The following is a 24,020-nucleotide window of genomic DNA, read 5'->3' on the forward strand; positions in this document are numbered from 1 at the left end:
AAAATCGGGAGAAACGATGAAAAATCGGGAGACTTGGCACGTCTGATGATGCAATTCCACAACCTGATTGTGACTGATGGTAGGCAAGCGGGCCTACCATTACAATGAGAATTCCCTAACGCAGCCTCCATGAGAAAAGAGGCTTTGTGATTTCTTTGTCGCGTTTCTAGGGTAACGTTAAGAGCTATGCAATTTAATACAGTCTTGCTCACAACGTGTACTCTACCTAACCTACAATTCTGTATACTTTGTAGACTTCCATAGCGAAGCATGGGTACATCAGCTAGTAATCAACTCCCACTACCCTATCTTAAATTCATTGTAAATATAAAAAGAAAATCCAAATCTTCCAGCTGTACGAGTCAATTACAGTAAAATCAGCGAACATTGAGGAAATATCTTTATCAATAGCTGACCAGGAGTTCTCAAGGGAAATTTTCTGAGAAAATTAATGTAATATTTATTCACATTCTTGGTGATTATTATTATTATTTTTTTTTTGCTATTGGTTTAATGTCACAAAAGGTTTTCAGGGATTCAAGGATGGGAAAGTGATTGGACTGGGATGTGGTGGTCATGGCTGTAAGACATTGGCCCAACATTTGCCTGGTGTGAAAATGGGAAACGTCAGAAAACCATCTTCAGGGCTGCAAACTGAGGGAATGTTTTACTTCAAATATTCAAACCAAATGTAACGATCACTCACCTATTTTCGGCTACCGTCATCTGGAACTCCATCTATGTTCATATACTCGCCGCTACTTCACTCATCTAACCGGCCTTGAACTTTCTCTGCTGCCTCGCCGTGCATCCGTCCTGGTGAACTGCTGACTACACACTGAGTCTCCTCTGGGTTACGTCACTCGCTACGCCAGTGTCCGATATTTCTCGACGTTTTGTGTACTTTTTTCAGGAACTTTCTGCAGCGGTATAAAGGCTTCCCCCACATACTCTGTCTTCAGTCCAGCACTGATACCGAGTGTGGTTGGAGGGTCGTCTGAGGACTTCCCAGTATTTGCTGGGAAGCTCCACTTCTTTTATTTGCTGTATTGGGTGACCAACAGAGTATTTATTTTATAATTACCACTATTATTCTTCTCCTATGGATTTTGGAGTTATCTTCATTGCTGTGGCCGGTTTTCTTTTAAGCTTGATATGAGTGATATTTTTCCTTAACAAATGAACATCGAGTAATATGCAATTTCAAGAGTTAGTGAGTGATTGAACTTGTGGCCTGAACGGTACAACTTATCACAGAAAACTGTTCCTGCATTTGGCAATGTTTATATTCAGGCGACTCCCATTATTGTGATCCCCGTCCTTGGTCTTTCCCGTGCCTTTCTTTCCCCTTTGTTTACTTTTTTGGAAATCTGTCCATATTCTCCGAGGCTTATAGGTTACCATGTTCATTTGATTAGTCACATATAACTTTTAAATGGTCTAGGGATTCTATTCTAATGTACGTCATTCACGATGAGTTTTCTTTTGTGTGTCAGATTACAAAATTTTGAGTTGTAAAATTTAAAATTGATTTCCTTGTAGAAACAATATACTGTTTTGATTAACCTTTTTTCTTCTTATTATTACATCCACTAACCTCCAATTGGTCCCAGCTCTTTTCTCCTTGAACGTCTTGTCAAAGAATCTTAATCAACCAATACGTTGTTGCTATAAATCGTCACACAAACAAATGATAATTTAAAGGCCAACGACTGTTACGGGTGAAGATTGTATTAAAGTTCTACTACAAAGACTAAAACCTGCTGCATCTGAAGGGGCAGAAATGGTACTTGCATTCTGAGAAACTGGGAAGTTTCCTGTCATTGAAAAGCAACCAAACAAATAATTTTGTTTGCTTTTGTATTTCACAGAAATTAATACTGCACATTAACAACTCCCTCTCCCATTTCCAGTTAGCCAGAACCACTGCTGCCAACTTAGCGGAGTTATCGTCAAATCCGGCAGATTCTAAATCCTTCTGGCGGCAAAGAAATGCATTTAGCGGCTAGGAAAATTTTTGCCGGAATTTTTATGTGTCAGGGGATTTTCTAGTGGCTTTGTAAAATGCAAACATAATGCCCCACATTTATGGCATAAATATTACTGAATCAAATTAATGGGAAAAGTTAGAATGTAGCCTACCCAGTCCCCGGTGTAAGTACCAGTAAAACTGTCTTTCAGTTCCATCGGGTCGAGCTTGTAAATCACCTTCGTGTAATTGGGAAATATCTTTTTACTGGACGAGATCTGTTTTCCTTTGAGAGTGTATATATTCAGTTCATCAATGGTGCCTATGTGGACTTAGTCATTCTACTGCAACACCATAGGGGTCATTTTAAAAGTATAGTATTTTAGTGACATTCATCGGTTGTTGTGCATGCATTCTGTGTGGGTTATTTTATGTTTAAGCGATTTTCTTTATCAATTTATATTATCTCTGCCTTAATGACTCTGTTCTTACTGTGTGCACATTTTAAAATATCAAGTGTATTTATTCTGGAACACTAGTTTATATCACTAATCAGTTTGCCGAAGTTTGCAAGACGATGTTTACAGACTCTTGTTGCCAGCAGATGGATAGAACGAAGTATACGGCAATAATTAAAACAGACTTGGCACTCATTTCATAAATGAGTTGAAAAAAATATATAAGTGACAGCCCTTACAGTATCATCGACGAATCAACAGATGATGTCTTAAAATTCCGCAGAAAATTTATGGTGTAATAGCATCTTAATATCTGGTGATTGTAGTACCGCATTTATATTGCATTGATTGAGAGGGTACGGCTTGACAGCTAGCGTTAAGCAGTTAAGCACTAGATCATCTTATATTTAGTATATCATACTCTCTCAACTTAGTGGTGCTATTGCAATCATTCCTAATTCTATATCCTATTAAGCTTCGTTCCAACTCGAGAAACAAATATGGAAGATGGCACATTTTATTTTTATTAATCTAGCGGATTTCTAGTGGAATTGGCACAGTCGATTAGCGGTTTTCGTTCAAACGGCGTTGGCAACTTTGACCAGAACTAGAATGAGCTTATCATAACCATGGAATGCATTGTACTGAATTTAGGTCCAATGGCGTAACTTCTATCCGCAAAACATTTATTAGTGACAGTTTTATAGGGGTGAAGGGCAAGGAGAGAGCTTCAACTGTTCCGGTGGAAAAAATCTCTTGTCAACTGCACGTTGTAGCATATCGGCAACAATGTTTTTAAAAGGGTGTAGCCTCTGGAGGGAAATTTGTGCACTAATGTGTGCTACCCATTAGTTCCACAATGTAAACAGAATATCCGACACTGGTTGCTCTGTGGTTGGCCGCAGAGTGGATTTACAACGGTATCTGCCGATGAACCGGACGTTACTTTATGCTGCTGGCATTGGAAAGCAAAGATAACAGGTGCCACCCATGCCCGAACTTACCAGAAAAATTGTCATGCAACAATAGGAAGGCCTGATATGAAACTTTTTCATCTACAAAGGTCATCTCCAAGTAGTGAGTTTTGTCTGGAAACTTGGGTCTCCGAGAGGCACATTCGTAGTTTGAATCGGGAAAATGAACTGTTTCTCTGGTAATTGTCCCATTTAAGGTTATGTACCGCACAGAACAGAGGGAAAGAAGGGTGATGGTAAATCCAGTGTTCTCCCCAGAAATTTTTGTCAGCTGGGAGGCAGGAATGAGTAACCGGCTTTTGCGGCAAACCATTCCTCGAGCCGTTTTCCAACTTCCTCAAAACTGCTGAAGTGCTATCCTGCAAGTGCCTGTCCCATTGATGCGAAGATATGAGACAAGTAAATACAATGGGACGTATGCATAAAGTCTAGCAAATGCTTATGCTACCTCCTTTGTAAGCATATGCTGGAATAAGTATGAACAACATAATCTAGCAGTTGCTTTACTTACTGGTATTTACTTGCTAGCAAGCATTTGCTTAATTTTCCAACGAATGCTGAATTCTACATGAATAAAATCTAGCATGTGCTAGTACTACGCAACGATTTGCTTAAAATTTACCAAGCCAGTCTCAGTTAGCTTGAAGTTTGTTCTGTGACGACTTAGTGTTGCCTTCTGGTTGATTGAATGGCGAAAATTGTGAATATCCGACGCAGGAAACACTATAATCCCAGATGGCGTAGTGATGAACGTGCATATAAACATTTGTACAGATTTAACGAACAAAATGTTGAATTAATTTCGAGCTCATTCTTGGGAGAAAATGACGAGACGCGTGGTGGTGCGTTAACATCGAAGGAACGATGCCGATATTTCTTCGTTTTGTTGGCGATCCGGGTTGGGATAGGAGAAGATACGAGAGTGCATCAAAGTACTGTTAGTAGAACCATTGATTTCGTCAGCGAGAAAATTTTTCAAAAAGCACATCACTAGATAAAATTTCTGTCATGTCCACAAGAAATCAATATAGCTAGAGACGAATGGCAGCAACGCTTTAACTTTCCTTGTGTGATCACTGCTCTTGATTGTAAACATGTATCAGTTTTAAAGCCACGACTACACAGAGATGAATATATCAAGCGCAAAAATTTCGCTTCTATCAATGTACAAGCAACATGCAATTCAAGCAAACTTTTTACAAGCGTTGATGCTAGCTGGCCTGGTTCTGTTCAGGATAGTCACATATTTAAGAATTCACGTGTGTAGGAAGGATTGCGAGACCACGCGGGAGCTGCAATACTGTTGGGTGATTCAGGTTACGAGCTTGTACCTTGGCTGCTAACTCCTTACAAGTAATGAAAATCATTATTTTCCGTATTGAAAGAATCTCAATAATAATATAAGGAAATTTATTGGACTCCAACCTATTCAATACATTACAGGATGTTAACATTTTTAGTTAAACATTGTTAAAATGGAGATATGTGGGGCATCATCTGTCATATCAAAGCACCTCAAAATTACACAAGACGTCTGGTTGGGACTTATGAACATAATATGCGAGAGAGTACATTAAAAAACACTTACAAGGTCTTATCTTAGACGAAATAACAAATTGACTAGTTACACATAGGAAAATACATTAGTGGTTCTTAATATTAATATTGTTATCACTTGTACAGTATAACAATGAAGGTAATTAAAGTTATTTGATATTGAGTTACGAAGGTAGTTTTACGTAGTATATACAAATGTTGGAAAATAAAATACAATTTACAATTACTGTACACTTATTTATAATTGTTAAATTTGATGATGAGAAACATTCCAATTTTATCTATTCGTGATTTTGGCTCCAACCAAAATAATTCGCCCAAGGATTCATGAGGTAGTCACCTCCGTTGGTCACTCTCTATATGGATGGAGTGCATAGTGCAAGTGAACTGCAGTTTTTATTGATTATAAAATGAGGCTGTGCTAAGACGGAATTAAAACAACAATGGCTTCATATGAAGACAGTTAAAATGTCATTAGATTCTTCCTAGTTGACTAGAGGTTTGCGTATATTTTTGTTGTTGAAGTGTGGAAAAGTCAGTTGTTGGTTGAATAGGCAACGGTCGGAAACGTTGTGCAGTGCAATCGGGGTTTGAGCTGTCTTACGTATGAGGGAATCTGAAATGGAGGATTTGTCTTTAATTAGTTAAGTGAAATGACGGAAAAAGAGATGAAAAGAGGGGGGAAATCATTGAGAAATGAAAATGTGAAAGTTGAAGCTTACCTTAAAAGCTGTTGAGCTGTTACCTAATTGCTAGGAGGTTTGTGGAGCACTGGCTGTCGCTGATGTCCTGCTCCTCGTGTTGTACGTGTGACGTCTTAGGAGGGGAGAGGATTTGAGAAGGCGGGGCTGTGGGCATGTGATTGGAGCTTGGGGAGGAGTTGTGTGTATTGGAGGGAGAATAGGGGCGCGATGAGTTGAACGGCTTAGTGGGGGTGCTTGGAGAGCTCGTTTTGAGGACGTTAACAAGTCTTTTTTGTCTTCCAGATTTAAACTATTGAGCGAAAATATTAATTGTTCGTAATGAGGGCTTCGGTTGTCTATTGGATCATTTAAATTTTTATTCTTATATTTTTGGTCCAAAAAAAAAAAAAATGCATAAATTTTCGAACTCTGTCATGAGTCTGCCGTTATCTAGTCTTTAAAATTTGGAGATCCTGTTCGATTGTGGTAAAACTATGTCGGTGTCTTTCATATGGATGCTCATGGCCGAGCGTTTATTGTGCTTCTGGGCATTGAAATGTTCTGCATATCTAGTTGCAAAGTTTCTACCAGTTTGACCGATATATGAAGTTACACTCAGCACATTTCAGTCTATAAATGCCAGAGCCCGAAAATTTATTGTTGTCCGAGTTTATCCTATTGTGGTTGAAGAATGGTTTTTGATCAGAATTATGGGTCTTGTAGGCTATATTAATATGTTTTTTAAAGGGGTAGCGATTTGATCTATGATGGGGTTAATGTAGGTGAAAGATGCGTATTTAGGCTTATTTATTTTTATTGGGGAGAGGTTCGTGGCCAATTTCAATTTATTGATTATTTTCTGTACGATTGAAGGATTGTATCCATTGAAAACGGCTATTTCTTTTATGGTATTTATTTCTTTTCTTAAGTTGACATGGGAATTTTTAACGCTCTGTACACTGAACTGTAAAATGAGGCTTGTTTGTGCAATTGTGGGTGAAGAGAATTTTGTTTTATGGTTGTGGGAGTGAATGAAGATGAGGACAATAATTTCATCAATTTTTTAGACATTACAATCACCAGGACTTTAAATAAACAATTTCGATTTCCAAATTCACAGAAAACCTTCAAGTTTCAAATTCATTGATCAGGTATGGTTTAAGTATTACGACATCGAAACTACGCGCAAAATTGAAGGATACTGAATTTGAGTGCAATTTTCATATCAAACTATCTTACCTGTACACAATTGATCCAATAATTTTAAATTATTATGTTATAACTTGAGGTCTTTCTTCCTTTCTAGAAGTTGCATCTGACCACCAGAGGCTCTAGTGGGGGAAGAACATCAATAAACTCCGTGATTAAACTACAGATAGAATGGGCAGTTGTGTTCATATCATCATATTCCAAGTTCCAGCCGGATCAAAAAGAGAGCTCAGCACGTTGTTTCTGTGAACAATCTTGATACAGGAAATGGTACAAACTGCTCTTGTGCTGTTTCAGAAGCTCTGCGCAGTTCTAGTGTACCATATGATGCAGTTAAAGTGTTTGTTAGTGACAGTGCCCCGTACATGTGGTCGTAGGGGATCATTTAATACATGTACAGTGCTGGGCACATAAGATCAGCTTGGTTGGCAATAGTTGGGTCGTAATGACAAATGTGGTTGCAATGGTAAAGTCTGCATTTTTTAACACAAGAAAGTGAAAATATAATTATAATTCTTAACATCAAAGTATGGTGCTTCAAAGGAAGCAAAGCTTTTTCCTGCACCTGTCATAACCCGATGGAATAGCTGGTTTCAGGTTCTTCTATTTGAGTGCTTACTTTACCGATGATGTTACATTTTTCAAGATGTCTGACATAAAAGACATCAACAACTGTGGTTTTAAGTACCTGACTGATCTGGGTGACTGAGAAGTGAATAGGATTCACATCCACATGGTTTTTGTCACAGATCATGCAGCTGGATTGGTTGACCAGCTTACTGAAATTGAAGGGTCTCTAGCCTACCTCTCATCTTTACCCCAAACTGCATAACCTTGATGCAAGTTTTACCTTCATTTGTGAAGAGAATTTTTCTGTGGCAACCAATGATGCTTTGATTAAGCTCACTCCTCTACAGCAGGCTGCATGTCTACACATTTGTCAAAGCTACTCATTCTTCACAGTGCAAGCTAGCCACACTGAAAGCTAAAGACCCCAACCATAAGTATTTTATGTCAATTTCTCAAGCTTTGTATCCAAAGAATATAATTTTGAATAACACTGATAAATTAGAGGAGCATGAGAAATTGTTTGAAGTAACAGATCTCTCACAAAATGATATCTGGTCTGGTTACTGTTCTCTGAAACATGCAATTCAAACCCAGATGAAAGAAAGCGAAAAATATGTTATGCTTGCATTAACTGCAGTTTAGACACTTCAGCATATTTGCTAAATACTGTCTTGAGTTGTTGTGGACCCCAACAAACAATGTAGATAGCAAGCGCGTGTTGTCTCATCACAACACACTGGTTACAGACAGACTGTGCAATTTGAAAAAAAGCAATGCCGAAGTACTAACAATGCTTTTGTTTGAACAACAAATTTGTTTTGTGTGTGAACCAAGGACAATAATTGCACTTCATAAATTTGGAATAGTTAAAATTAATAATACCATGCGATCATTTTAACTTTGTAAATAAATGCTAATTTTGGAAAAAATAGATGCTAATTTTTCAGGTCCCTACCTATTGCACAGATTAACACACACAGATGGGGTTGACATTACTGACTAGTTTGTGGCAACATATCTGAAGTCTTTTAGAACACCGCTGCAAAGTCCAGGTCCGACCAACACTTGGGTTCTCACCAATGTCAGATAATATAATCAAGGAGGAAACATCGTAAGAATAGGTGCTGCAGAGTGTGTGGAAATTATATCCAGAGGAAGGTTTCAAGGCATCCACAAGCAATGAACTGAGAATGACCACATAATTGCTGAAAATGATGTGTTAACTGTAGAGGAACATTACTAAGATATCCCACCCTTCTCTCCCGCTTACTCTATGTCCAGTATATAAATGGAAACTGACAATTACCAAAGAAACAGTGTATTTAACCAATCCAGACTATGAATGTGCTCCTCCTGACAAAAATTACTACATGGATTTTTTTTTTTTCAGATAGTGTAGACCTTTTACTGGGATATACATAAACTCATGAACAGTAATTGCCCCTCCCCCCTAAAAAGGGACACGAACATCAGAGGGAGAGACAAAGTTATTCTAGAGATCACCAAGAACAGCAATGCAGAAGCAATGAGGTGGTGGAAGCATTGAGAATGCCAATATCCAACATTTGGTCAACAGAAGTCCTGAAGATTGGAAGAGAGCAGGTATAAGCAAGCCCCATCTTAAAAAAAGGTGCCATGCAGGCATCAAATTACCAAGGAATCTCACTGCTACACATCGGCTACAAAGTCTTCACCACCTCGATGCTAAACCACGACACCACTGACGGAAAGAATTGTAAGATGCTATAAATGTGGCTTAATCTCAGGACAATCAACTACAGACTATATTACACCTTGAGACAGTTAAATATCATGTGTGATAAGAAACTTCCCCATTTCTGACCCCCAAAAGGCAAAGGATAGCATTGACTGATCTCTGCTGTGGATGACAATGTAGGAGCCGGACACTTCTGAAACATGTCCGACTAAACGCAGCGTGCTAATCTGAATCAAGACAACAAGTTTGGTTCAGAAAATAAACACAGATACCCAGGTTTCAGTAAGCATCGATGCCTCTCAATTTCTTTAGAATGTCAAGAATATTGCCTTAGTGGCGAAGGATGAGAAAAAGCACAGTATATGGTTGCATCAGACAACCAGGTTCTTGTTCATTCCATCTGCTTAAACTAGCATAATTCTGAATAAGCCCATGAATTGAAGCATCCAAGTTCCATACTGTACAGCAAGTGGAGAAAGAAGGAACAGTGGATAACGAACTCCATCAACGCACGTTTTAGCCTGAAAAATATTTTCAAGTCATGCCAAATTTGGTAAAGAATAAGATCCACAATGCAGGATAGTACAACCAGTACAGTCAAACCTTGTTAATTCAAAGTCGTTGGGACACAAAAATTGGACTCCAAATTACGTGATTTTGAATTAACCGCCAACACGTACTTCGGAAACGCCAAACCTTGCGGCGTCACAATATATTCTAAGACCCGCTACTGCATGCAATCAACCTTGATTCACAGTTTAAAGCTCTCAAATGCCATGGAAAAAAAAACTATTTCCAAAATGTATACAACAAGGTACATTTACAGTATTCAAATAATGCACTTGGATAACTCAGCGACAAACATAGCCTCATGCAATAAAATAAAAAGGAAGAAAACATGATTCAAAGACGAGAAATCCATACTGGCTCCCCCGTGCAAGTGGGTTACTGTACTGTATCCATTTTAGATGCCTTGTGATTGCACAGAAAGTACCCAATGCCCTTTAAACATCGAGGCTTATCGAACTTTCCTATGATGAGGAGAGAAAGTCGCTCGTTTCCGTTCACATTACAACAGTACAGTGACTATACTTGTACGATTTCCCGCCATGGCACTTCTAAGACCCATTAATACATGCAATCACCTTGATTCTCAGTTTAAACTTTTCAAAAGCCATGGAAAATACTATTTCAGAAATTTATCCAAGGTGCATTTACATTATTCAAATAATGCACTTGTATAAAGCAATGACAAACATAACCTCACGCAACGAAAGGAAGAAAATACTATTCAAAGACGAGGAAAAATTATGCTGGCTCCCCTGTGCCTATGCTTTTATCTTTTGGATTACTGTTCTGACTGCATTTTAAGATGCCTTGTACTGGTATGGAAAGTGCCCGACGCCCTTAAAACATCGTGGCTTTTCAAACTTTCCTATGGCAGGGGAACGAACTCTCTCGCTTCCGTGTGCACTGAATAGAAAAATAGCAACATAGTACATTTCCCGGCTGGCAATTCTCTCCTTTAATACCATAAGTCTGTTCAGCCTCAGCATTTAAAAAATAAACACAAACAATGCAGTTTCATCGGCAGTGACAATATTGTTTGGTGCGTACGAATTGATTATAGGCTATAAGCCACGCTTTTTCGCCAATTGTCCGTATCGCCAGCGTTCGTGGAATCTACTTCTCCGCACACTGCCTGGTACGTGATACTGTGGCGTTCTTTAAAACACCAAATACAAAATAATTACGATTCCGCTTGAACATAGCAGATATGAAGCACACTGTAGATACGCCGAAGTAAGTGAAAGTGTGCAAAGTTACCCCTTCACGTTATGGAAGACACGTTCCTTCACGACGTGGAAAAATTATGAATTTCAATTACTCTGTAAAATACTGTATTTTTCAGAATGTAAAGGCAGTTTTTAATTAAAAGCCTGAATTTCAGTGATGGGACCGACACTGTTCTTCGAATTACGAATTATCCGCATTTCAAATTAAAATATTTAAATAACATGCAAAACCGTACCTGATGTTTCCGGGAACGAGAGCGGCTTCAAATTAGGCAAAATTTTTAATTAACCGATTTCAAGTCATCGAGGTTCTACTGTACTTATGAACAGTTCACTTCCACCAGAATCTGTGCCTTTGAGAAGAAGGTACTTGGAAAATTCTAGGGACCTGTTTAACAACATTGAGAAAGGAAGATTGAGACCAAGATTGGAAGAGGTCTTGGACCAGAAGATTGGAAAACTAAGTATCAGTACGACAAGAAGGAAAAATCTACAGTGGTTAGAAAATTTTCTTAGAGCACTCAACTGGACCAGGAACTTGAAAACAGAAAATCCGGGAACGAACGAACCATCAACAATTTGGCTAAACATCACAAAAATGAAATACGTACACTTATAGTCTTACAAACGCCCCCAAACCAAACCCCCAATAGGCCTTCCACCTACCAAGCGACTGCCCTCTGTCCGAGGGCCTGCAGATTACGAGGTGACATGGTCAGTGTGACGAATCCTCTCAGCCGTTATTCCTGGCTCTCTAGACCGGAGTCGCCATATCACTATTAAACAGCTCCTCAATTAAAGGTAATCGTACAATGACTGAACCCGGAACCAGTCCTCATATCCAGGTAAAAGTGCCTGACCTGACCAGTAATCGAACCCGGGCCCTCCGTGTGAGAGGCAGGCAAGTTAAACCGTGGGGCTGGTTTCAAACGTTAATTACCGGTACGCAGCTTAAAAATCTCGAAACTTTCATTTGGTTTTACCGGGGAAACTTAGTCGTATTCCTTTGAAAACTTTAGTTCAGCAACTTTGATCAGCCAAAAACTCTGCTAAAAATCTAATACCCGTAACGCCAAGCCGAACAACAATCCATCCACAAGTAGTTATTCATTCTCTAATCTAATAAAATAAAGCACATTAGATTCAAAAGCGTCCAATATGATGGCAAAATTCTTTTTTAATCGTCCATTGTAATTTGGTCACAGGTATACTGTTCCTGGCCAGTTTATGGAAATCTTGTACCACGTAAATTAGGCCTACATGACTTTTAAAGGTTATGTTGAAGGCAAGAATATGGTTTTGAAAGTACCAATCCTCATGTTCTCGAATGCATATTTAGTTCTGCCCGTCACTAATCACAATCAAATTGGAAAGAGAAAAATTATCATAAACACTTCCGAAATTACGATTATTCGCGACCTTGAACCCAGCTGGAAAGCGCGCTTGCTGTACAAGTTGACTCTAAGCAAGTCGGTATGAGTGCGAAATGACACAAAGTTTTTAAATGTAACGTGCGCAAATAAAAAGACTGAGGCTTTTATAACATTTTAACACAAAAACAAGAAATTGCAGTCATATATTAGGACAAAAACAGTAACAGGCAATCCCAAGACCTCCCAAGGCTTTATGTATGTATGGTGCAACATCCGTTCTGGTCTCGATAACATAATCGTATTACAAATCATCACTCATTTTTGATCCGTATTGAAAACGCAATCTTACTTCGTTTACAAAAGGAGTACATTGAATTGATTGTATTGAATAGGTGGAACAATAAATGTACTACTTTTGTAAACCAAGTGAGAACATAATCTTATACGATAATATTAAAATACTAAATTTGTGTTACTTAAGAAGGAGCAGTTTCAATTGCTGCCTGAAAGCCCAGTGACTGCACAGTGCCCTGTGCCTGCGGGAAATGCTGAAAACCTGTTCGGTGACGCACTCGAGGAAAAAAAAAAACCCATCTAACTTTGAACATAATTTAGACGTTTTGCAAATACGAACATTTGACAAAACTCGTTCTGTCTTGAAATAGAGCTGTCGAAAGGCACTTTGTCTCCTCCCAATTATAGAGGGCACTCTCGGCTATTTCCGAGCATTTTCTAAGATGATCCCTTATGCAAGTTCACCGCCGTTCGCTTTTCCAGTACAGTAGGCTACTTCTTCAAATTACCACAATGACGGGACAACAAGATCTGTAAGTATGCCGTAGCCGTCCTTTCGCAAGATACAGTTTCTTGGAAAACGTGTGATCGAGTATTTAGCGTTGATGGGACAAATTTCTGGATGGTTGATCCGGGAAATCGGTTCTTCGAAGAACGGATATTGCGAGAGTTTCACAACATGATTTAATTAGGATGCTCGCGAGACCACGTAATTTTAACGAATAATACAGGCAAAAGTAGTTTCCGGGAACGTATAATCGAGGTTCTACCGTGTGTACGATATGGATTCATTATCTTCCACGTGGGTCTTTAATGGCCAGCAATTCATAAATTAATAGCGTATGACCTATGGTCCCAATCAACCAATGAAGGTTAAAATTATCTCCGGTTTGGCCATGTATAGAAACCTGGACTAAAGGACTATCCAGTGAGCAATGGAGCCAGATTTAATAGCTTGTAAAGAGCAATAAACTTTAATTTCCTTAAAATTATAAGTCACTAAAGTATTAGATTACTATGCAACAGAAATTGAATAGGTTATACAATTTAATATCTACTGTAAGACACCTGCTAGGTAAAATTATGTCAAGATCAATCAATAAGTTAATAAAAAACCCACTCCATTCTTGTACTACCAATAACAGGTTAACTTTTATTAAATACAACTGTAAAATAACCCATGAGGAAATTGTTCTACAACACAATTTTGTCATGCAGCAACAAATGGACATAAAACATTCGGACAGGTTCGTAGGAATAAAGACCATTCTTCTCTGCGCTTTATGTCAGCGCTGAGAAGAATCAGAGATGCCAACTTTCAAGAAAGGCAATTCGTAGGCACAAAGGGAGGGGGAGAGTAGAATATTTTTTTCCCCGAGATCTTACTAACTTACATATCATTGAAAAATCAATGAACAACATACATTTCAACCAGATGTAACATATTCAAAGACTGGCTATACAGAGCGGATGATTCTTACCTGAGAAAGTAACAGGTGATCTGCAGTACATATCCGAGTGGAGGTTGAAGGATCATTTCTTTTGTTGGGTACTGTAGTTGCTCCCTTAGCAGCTTGTAGTTCCCGTTTGCTAAACGTACACTGATGACATGCTTTTTCTTTTGATATCATGTGCATCCTTTGCACTAACAGTGCACTCAACAATTCGGTGTTCATATTAGCACGGAATTCAGTCTTGTTCTTCCTCATGCGCATCTGAAATATCGTGGCTACACACACTACAAAACACGTCTGAATTAAATTTTGAGGAACGCAGTGAACAGGGCCATTCTCTCGAATATTCCTCCCTAAATTTTTCAACTATTTATTTATAGTAACGCCATCACACGTATATTCCTGCACAAGAAATTGCTTCATTATTTCAAACCTTCTCATTTTGTAACACACTATTAGCATATATCCTAGAAATATGTAAATTTGGAGACCAAATGCGCAATAAATATTTCTTCAACAGTCATGCTCGCAGTATTCACAATAAAACAGAGTTTGTCACCACTTTGCCGCCAAAACGAAGACAAAAGAACTCTCATACTTGCATGGAAGTCTGATCATGTGATGAACAAAGACAACTCCGGAAGACGTACCACTTCACAGGTGCCTATTTTTCCGGTAGTGGAAGCACACACTGTGTACGGCAAGTAAAAAGCTCTAAATATTCTTAAACGAGGGACAGGAAAGGGGTATAAATTATTACTGAGAAATCTGAAAATAATATTCTGAGAATTCAAGCTGTAATGTCATTCCTTGTGTATCCTTTTGAACACTTCATACACTTAAGATTTAAAAATAAAAAAAAAATCGTAATTTGTGATGTGTGATTCGTAAAGGTGTAATTATGATGGATAATTCGTAATTATTAGGTTGAATCGTAATAGTTGGCATCTCTGCATAATGCACACTTCTATTTTATCATGTACGTTCCAGCTCAATGCACTTTATTACTAGTGGCAACATACCTCTACAAACTGCCTACTGTATGACATAAAGCAAGCGATTGGAAAGGCTGTAAAATGTTGACTTAATTCTTAATTGCTTTTGAAAATTGACACCATAAGTACGTGAAGATATCTAGCAATATTTCCATAAAAGCAGACATTTTACAAGTAAATTAACTCAATCCATTAGTAATTAAAAAACCCCTCAGCTGTTTCGAGTATAGACAAGCAACTTACAACCTCAATAACCCTCTCAGTAGTAGAAACCTAGCACACTACGATTCAAATATATATCATGATTGCAAAACATCAGCTGAACATAGCAAGGTCTTTAGTGGAATTAAGGTACTTGCTGTAATTTTAATCACCGGAATAAGGATGACCATACAACTGAAGTGTGCCAAGTTAGAATAAACTGTAACACTACCAGATAAAACCAGTGTGGTATTCAGCATAATTACCTGTGACCGGTACGTTCGGATCATTTCCAGTTTTTCTTCGGCACCCTTGTTCTCTTCTTTCTGCTCAATAGAGCTGATTATCCTCCAGCTAGCCCTCCGCGCACCAATCACATTCTTGTAGGCGACTGACAGGAGGTTACGTTCCTCCACTGTGAGTTCTACGTCTAGTGAAGCCACCTTTTTCATGGCTTCTACCATCTCTGTAAAAGACAAAATTGACCAATTTATTATCCGATAACAGATACACTCAAGCTTACAAAGAACCTTGCAGTGGAGGAACTGTGATCATTGATTCGATACCCATTGGCATTTAAAGTTAAAAATTTCATGACTGTTCCATATAGAATAGAGAAATATAAAATATTAAATAGAAGGAAAGATCCACCTTTTCAATTATCTGTTATTAAGTTGAACCAAATAGAAGTTACAACCTGTTCATTTGGGACCGGTTTCAACACATTTGAAGTATCATCAGTCAATTAGCAAGACAAAGCAAAAATTAAATCGTGAAGTTCTAAAAACGCACAACACTGATCACAGTCAAAAGAGTAAAAAGAACAACACTATTTTGTGCCAAAACAATTCCAGTTGAAGTTCATAAGCAGGTCTTGTATAATCTTGTTGTGCTGCATTCACATATGAAGACGCTGTATTAAAAGGCCAGTAACGAGTTAAAGGACTTGTTATAAAATGAAAACTTCAAGGATAACTTGTTATGAAATTGAACTTGTGATATGCAGTTATGTATAGTTGTTGCTAGCAAAGGTCTTGTAGGCATTTCTTTTTTTCGGCCGAAGAGTGGAAAGCGAAGTAATTGAAGCCTGAGGAATACAGTGTAGGACTTAATTTCAACAATTCAAAGTGGATATATAAATCTTAAAAATAAATCTGAATTAGAAAATTTTAAAGAATTACAATGTGAGGCTCAACTCAAACAGCTTGCCGTGGTGATTGATAAATGTATGGGAGACTGTAAAAAGATAAAAGGGTGGGGAATAATGAGTGCTTATTAGAGGGTGGGAGGGAAAAGAAAAAGGGGTGAGGAAAATATCTGAGGAGGATCATGGAGGCATTTTGGAAGGGGTAAGTAGTATGAAAAGGTATTGTGTAAATTCTGAAAGATTGATCTCTTACTTGTCGACTTGAGATTAGTTAAAATGGAGATGAGAAAATTGATAAGGGCATTAGGTTCGTCAGAAATATAATTCAGGTTAAGGGTTGGATTGAAAAACTGGTCAAGGTGTATAAAACAGATTTCAGTGATGTCTAGGAGAGGGCATTTAATTAGAGTGCTCAGAATTTTTATATCCTTGTCTACTGTAGTGAAAATATGTTTTGCGTCAGGTATATGTTGCCTCACTGGAGAAAATCTGTTTTATTTTATTGCATTAATGTGTTCAAAGTATCTAATTTTAAAGTTACAACCCGTTTGACCTATGTAAGAAGAGTTACAGTTGTTGCATTTAAAACGGTATACGCCTGACTCAGAAAAGACATTGGTTTTATTTAAGGAGTTGGAGTTACGTAATAAGTCAGGGTTTCTAAACTACTAACCACCTATTCTTAAAGAAACCATCTGATATTTTCATTCATTCAGTCTCTTCTTTCCGATCATCTCATCTTTCATTTCTGTCACGGAGCAACATTGTATGCTTGTATTGGCATTCCTGATGGTACTACAATAGTGCTGATAACTATAAGTTTTGTCATTCTTGTATGTTTAATCTTTTTTGCAAGTTCTGTAGTGGTAGCCAGTGTATTTTTGTGAAGTAACCTCTTGTAGTTGCATATCAAGATACTATTATTATTGAAAAATAGTGTGCTGTAATAATTTATAGCTTGTATCCAAGAGAATCAACAATAAAGCGTAAACATAAATCAGCCTTATCTAAGCAACGAATTGCTCAAATTTTGATAGGAAAGAGAAGGTAATCAGCTATTACTGAACAGAAGTCTCCATTGAACAAACCACAGACAAAAGGTCATGAAATGTTACGGAATAAGATTGTTCTAATCAACTTCAAGCCGTGTAATTCCTGCACCTATAGCGAACAATCATGACCCGACAAACTACAATACCCATAACTTCGACTCAGGAAAAGTTGCACTGTGAAAAACAAAATGCAAGCGAATCATTTTCAGTTCTTTGGAGAAGAAGATTAAGAGACAAGCTTCCAGAGTTACCAGTATTCGTACAGAAGCTGCTGCATACCTGCCAATTAAAAAAAAAAAAAACTGAGATTTTGGTACAAAAATCAGGAAAAACCAGGACAAATCAGAAGATACAATTGGTCAAAACTGCTTATTCTATATGTCTTGTGCAATACAGTACTTTTATATTTTTACAACACTTACTGTCTCAAAGCCCGACTGTTATAACCGAGGCTACAAGGCTAAAAATTACACATCTCTATTACCTCACAAGAAGCATGTGAAAGAGATGATCACCGGTCTCTGATAAGCCTTCCGAAAATAATATGAACTCGTGCTCCACATGTGTGAATTGGTCATGCACTTCATTACTTAGCAAATGTATAGATTAATATATGGCATCAAGTGCCTGCACATTTATGCAAAGTGCAATGCTATTTGTATCAAATAACTAGGTGTTGTACCCGTGCTTCGCTACGCAATTCTCAGAAAGACTGTCCCTATAGTTTTACCAACTGAAGTCAACATAGGTCATTACAATGATGCCAGTACGAATGTCAAGATTAAAAGTAATGCTGTCATATGAAATATTCGATAAAATTAAAAACAGAACATTTTTTCACTTTTCAAGAAAAGTACTACAGTGTCGATCTAACAGTTCAAAGTTCCAGAGCTAGAATGACCAGGCAGCATACAGCCACGAACAGTGTGCCATTATTCCATTTAAGATGCTTGTTGTTTAAAGAGACCTAACATTTAGGTTATCTGCCCCTAATGGCACAAAATGTAATGACAATTTAAAAGTCCAAAATAATCCAAAGACCAGAATTCAAAACTTGATGAATGAATGGACGGATACACATTTAAAACAATCAGTGGATCCGACCTGCACTGCCCCACATTCCCAGAAAACAGCGTTAATCGTATTACTGACGAAGGTACTGCTTCTAGAGCACAATCCTGAATCGATGATGGCACTTATCGCTAGGAAAGTAGAACCATGGTATTTGCCATGTTGCGGTACTAATTAAAAGTAGGGCAGACACTCTGCATTCCCCACAGTATGGTATTACTCACAGGTAATATAATGCGCACATGTAACACAGACCTAGGGTGTTTCTCACATTGCGGCACCATTTACAGGCTACGCAAACCTATAATGTTCCTCACATAGGTGTACTAATCACAGGGACTCTTACTATCCCATGGTGTTCATTACAGAGTGGGTACTAATTATAGGCAAGGCAGACCCATGGCGTCGCTCATAGTGGTACTAATCACAGATACTGTAAAACTCGCCCTGATTCGCACACTGTCACTACTAATCATAAACCTATAGTGTAGCTAACATAGTGGTAGTACGCGCAAGTATAAGCGATACAAGGTGTTCTCCGTGTGGTGGTACTAATTACACGTAGTCTCATGGTTCTAATTCAAACATCCCTAGATCGCCCCTTTTAGTCTCCTCTTAACAACAGGCAGGGGATATCGTGGGTGTATTCTTTGCCTGCGTCCCCCACACACAAGGGGTGTGTGTGTTTGGTCCGCGAGAGCTATTTTATCTTGCTCAAGTCCGCCAGCAAGCCGGTTAGGACACCCCTATCCACCACCTGGAACACGCCACATGAGAGTATCACCTCTCCCCCTGCTACTCCGGCGTAGTAGGTTCGTGGTTATTCCATTTAAGTGTGACACTGCTCATTCTAATCAGTGCCTCAGAGTAGGGATCGAATAGCTGGAATACTATAATGATCCAGTGTGTTACGTACCAGTAGTATCAGAACATTTATGAACCAGAGGAACTGCATGCTAAAGAAGAGAGAGATCTAACTCCTCAGCTACTTCCCGCCAATATTCAGACAAGCTGTTATACTAGGTACATAGTAATCCCATCTATCGCAGATAAATGGCAGCAAAATAAACAAAGCACATCACAACAAACAATGGTCAATGTAATGTTATTGTTGATCAATTTTATGAGCTGTCTATATTGCAGGCGTTCACATTTAGTTTTCCTCCGATTCTGTGATATTAGAACATCTAATGAAGAGTGAGTCGTCCTCTCTTGTGTTATTCAAGCGATTGTTCCTTCATGACTTTGTTCTCATTCTTATAATCATCTTCACAATATTATAGTCGGTACGGTAAAACTGAAGACATAATCAGAAATTGTACTCTGTAACTATGATTTTTCACGAGAGTTTAATCCTGATGTAAACAAATAGGCGGAACACCTTGGCTTTGCACGTGGACACAGACGTAGTTGATTGGAGAAGCAACCGTCGCACTCACTGGACTGTATGCGAGCTTGAAGAAAATTAGTACGTCGCATTAATTTAATTTTATCTTAGTTTATTACATTTAGATAGTCAGAAAGAGTACGTAATCAAATTAAAATAGGGTTGTCATATATACCGGTGTGTATCTATATTTTTTAAAAATAAAACAGCGATTAAATAACGAGATATGAAGGCAGAAGGCGTGTAATGCAGGAAGTCTTCTCATAGTGTGGGAAAGTCCCAAGCTGTACAGTGTGGAGATAAGGTGTTGCATCTTGCAGCAGCTGTCAGTGTCAGTATTCACAGTGAGAGAAATGGAGCAAGAGGTAGGACCATCGCGTGTAGTGAAGCACAAAAGAGGAAAACCACTCAGAAGTAACCATAGGTAGTGAGTTGTGAACGTTTTTAATAAAATAAGTGAACATAATCCAGGTTTAGCCGTAAAAGAGGTAGAGAAACTAAGTGCAGAGTTGTGTGGTGTGTCGGCTAGTTCGGTTCATAACATGCGGACAGAGTTTAGAAAGACAGGGAAATTAACAACGCCGGGAAAGGAACGTAAACGACCTCAAAGAGTCGAGAAGTACGACGATATCGTCAAAAGTGGTATTAGAAGGAAAATTCATGAATTCTTTTTTCGGAATGAACCACCCACTTTACGCAAAGTATTAGACAGCGTGAATAAAGATAAAACTTTACCCACCTTCAGTTTAACTACATTGTACAGACTTACAGACTTTTAAAGGACATAGGGTTCCAGTTTGTTAAAAGAGAACTTAAACCTACGTTAATGGATAGGGAGGACATTGTATTGTGGAGACAGAAGTTTTTGCGTGAAATTAGGAGATATCGTGCAGAAGGTCACGAAATTTATTACTTGGATGAAACTTGGCTTAACGAAGGACACGTAACTTCGAAAGTATGGGTTGATTCCACCGTTAAATCCAAGAAACAGGCCTTTGTTTCTGGACTTTCAACTGGCCTGAAGCAGCCGACTGGGAACGGCAAAAGGGCTTATTGTTCATGTAGGTAGTGACTCTGGTTTCGTGGAAGGTGGAGCTCTCGTGTTTGAATCTAAAACGACACGAGGGTATCATGAAGAAATGACAGGCAAGGTTTTTTATCGCGGTTTTCGTCTATCCTACTGAAACTCGAACCCGGCAGCGTGATTGTAATGGACAATCCATCTTACCATTCTGTTAAAGTGGAACGAATCCCTACAATGGCAATGCGGAAAGACCAGATCATTGCTTGGCTCGACAGTCACCAAGTAGAATACAAGGCTGATATGGTCAAGCAGAACTCATTGAACGGGTGAGGTCAGTGCGAGACCAATATGACATATTTGCGACGAAAGAGCACAGAAAGCGGGCTACCGCGTGCTACGACTTCCACCCTACCATTGCACTCTGAATCCCATTGAACAGATATGGATTCAAGTGAAGGGTTACACTGCGAGAAACAACACAACCTACACGCTACAAGACGTACGAGCTCTACTTTGCACAGCCCTTGAAAATGTGACAGCAGATAACTGGAAGGACTGCATTAGAAGTGCAACGAAAGAAGAAGACCAGATGTGGGAGCTACATGGCCTAACAGATGAAATTGCCGAGAGATTTATCATCACTGATAGCGGCCAGTGACAGTAATGAGAATGGAGGAGAGACATCGTGTGATATGGAAGGAATTGAGCCCCTGCAGGACGACTAAGCAAGGTACGCATATACAATATGCATGGACTTCTTACTTTGTTAAGACCGCAACTGCCCGTGTATCTTGTCTTTCTGAGTTGTTTCTTTTCGATAGATGTTGTTACAGAATTATGAACAGTTCCATCTGACATGTCCAACCATGCTATATGCTCTATCAGGATAGGAACTCTACAACATAAGAAATATATATTTCAACTCGGAAGTTGGTATTCTATTAGGTTACAGTCTACCAGGCGGACATTTCAAATAGTTGTCCTAAGATAAATCTTCGTACGAGTGTAATTTTGTACTCTAGCCTACGATAGCTTTCTTTAATAATCAGAAATGAATAAATAAATAATGTAGGCCCTAATCTTCAGCAGTAGATCTCCCTTCAGACCCCTCCGTATAGTTTTGCACAGCTCAAAAACTCTTCCTCGTCTATTTTAGGTAATATACACAGCACTGTATGTCCGAACAAGAGACGTTGACGGGGTGGAGGTCAATACTACACGCTCAGCGAATCACAACTCTTTCTTTGGCTGAGGCGTGGACATGCCTTGTTTACACCAGGATTAAACTCTCATGAAAAATCAAATATTAAATTTTAGCTCCTTCCCCTAAACTACCATTTTGAAGAGGGCGAATAAAATTATTTATAGCGTAGACTGTAGTTCCTTATTCCTCGACTTTACATACCAATTTTCATTAAATTCTGTTCACTCATTTTCTCGTACCTCGCCGCTGATATGTACCTAGCAACAAAAATCCAAATTCATGAATCTCTTATCATAGCAGGTACGGTAAAAATGTACGATATAAATGATAGGAAATTTAATAACATAACTAATTATGTAGTTTTTATCGATAGGGTCAATAATGTCAAAACAGATCAGATGTAAGGCTTTTCAGGTGTCAGACCCTACCCACACATCCCACTCTGATGAGTCTAGTGTCAGACCTAAGACGAAATGCTGGTTAATAGAGCAAACGCCTGAAAAGCCTTACATCTGATCTGTTTTGACATGCTCTATTGGTGAAAAATATCTAATTCCCTCCATGGGAATTTAGAATTTCTCATCAGGGTCAATAATGACAAATATGTGAGAAATTTTTGGCCTTCCCCTTAACTACCATTTCACTCAGCGTTAACACATTTACGGCCTAGATTGAAGCGACTTTACATACCAATTTTCAATTAAATTCTCTTCAGCCGTTTTCTCGTGATGCGCGTACACACATACATTTTAGAAAATTAAAACGTGCATTTCTCCTTGTTACCATGGTCACGACCAGTACAGAAATATTCTTTTTAAATTCTGAGCAATGTACAGACACTCATATTATTTATATTGGGAGAAATTAAAATGAGTCAGAATTGTCTCCAAATGGCTCCTAATAACATCAAAAAATAAGACGACACTAGTCGTTATCATTGAAATTCTGTGACAAAAAAAAGACTGCATATCTAGCGACTAGTCTCTAGAATCGACTAGACTGATGTGAACGAACACGAACATAGCGCGCGAGAACGATACTGACGGTCGATATACGCGTCGCGATATACAGGTTTCAATAAACATCGCACTTTCGCGCACATTTCTCGTATTAATCAACGTAGATATTTCATTTGAAAGCGGCCAATGAGCGAAGGACCTCCAGCTACTGGCGTAAAAAAGCTGAAATGTCGGGATTTGAAAACAAATGTTTGAAGTTCACCAAAAAATAAGCTAAAATAGGCAGAAATAATAGAATCGGGAGGCGGGAAAAACTGTTGAAAATGGGGAAAATTGGCAGGTATGTGCTAGGAAAGAAAAGGAAGGAAAAGCATACGATTCTGGTGACTTAGGTAATGAATCGGGAAGAAAACTTCCCTTGAACTTTAATTTTCACGCCAATTGTAAATTTACATTTAAATCCCCATTTTCTCCCATAATATTCTGCCAAATGTAACAAAATTCGTATGGATGCATCACAGCTACATTAGGAAACCTGCGTATGGAATGTTTGATATAATTTTTTTCAAGTAGTAGGGATTCTTACGTCCAAAATTTTAGAACATAAAAATTACACACACTTTAGTACAATATATCTCCTATATAAATTATGTGTAGAAAAAACAATACACAGTGCTTTTAAAAGAAGCGTTATCAAACTAATTACAAATGTTCATTATGTTAATTAAATTTCATGAAAATTGAATTCAAAATTTAAAAAAATATTTTGGAAAAAGTATGAAAGAAATGATAGTGATATCTCTACTTTTGGGTAGGTGACATTCCCACAAAGGTTCGCGAAAATCCATGCATTAGGTAAAAATCTCTCTCTCTCAGGAATGTTGCCTTAAAATTTAGGAAATTGGCAGTAAATCGACAGAAATGGG

The 24,020-nt window shown here is 38.3% G+C and overlaps 1 protein-coding gene across 1 annotated transcript in view; it reads right to left on the reverse strand.

Annotated features, from left to right (window-relative positions):
* The window catches only part of 14-3-3epsilon (tyrosine 3-monooxygenase/tryptophan 5-monooxygenase activation protein epsilon), a 132,826-nt gene that overhangs the window by 84,435 nt on the left and 24,371 nt on the right, over positions 1–24,020 (reverse strand). The window contains exon 2 of the mRNA XM_067158806.2: positions 15,517–15,716. Coding sequence (XP_067014907.1) covers positions 15,517–15,716 — 200 coding nt within the window. The remainder of the gene's footprint in view (positions 1–15,516; positions 15,717–24,020) is intronic.

This window comes from Anabrus simplex, chromosome X (genome assembly GCF_040414725.1).
Source record: "Anabrus simplex isolate iqAnaSimp1 chromosome X, ASM4041472v1, whole genome shotgun sequence".
Taxonomy (NCBI): Eukaryota; Metazoa; Arthropoda; class Insecta; order Orthoptera; family Tettigoniidae; genus Anabrus; species Anabrus simplex.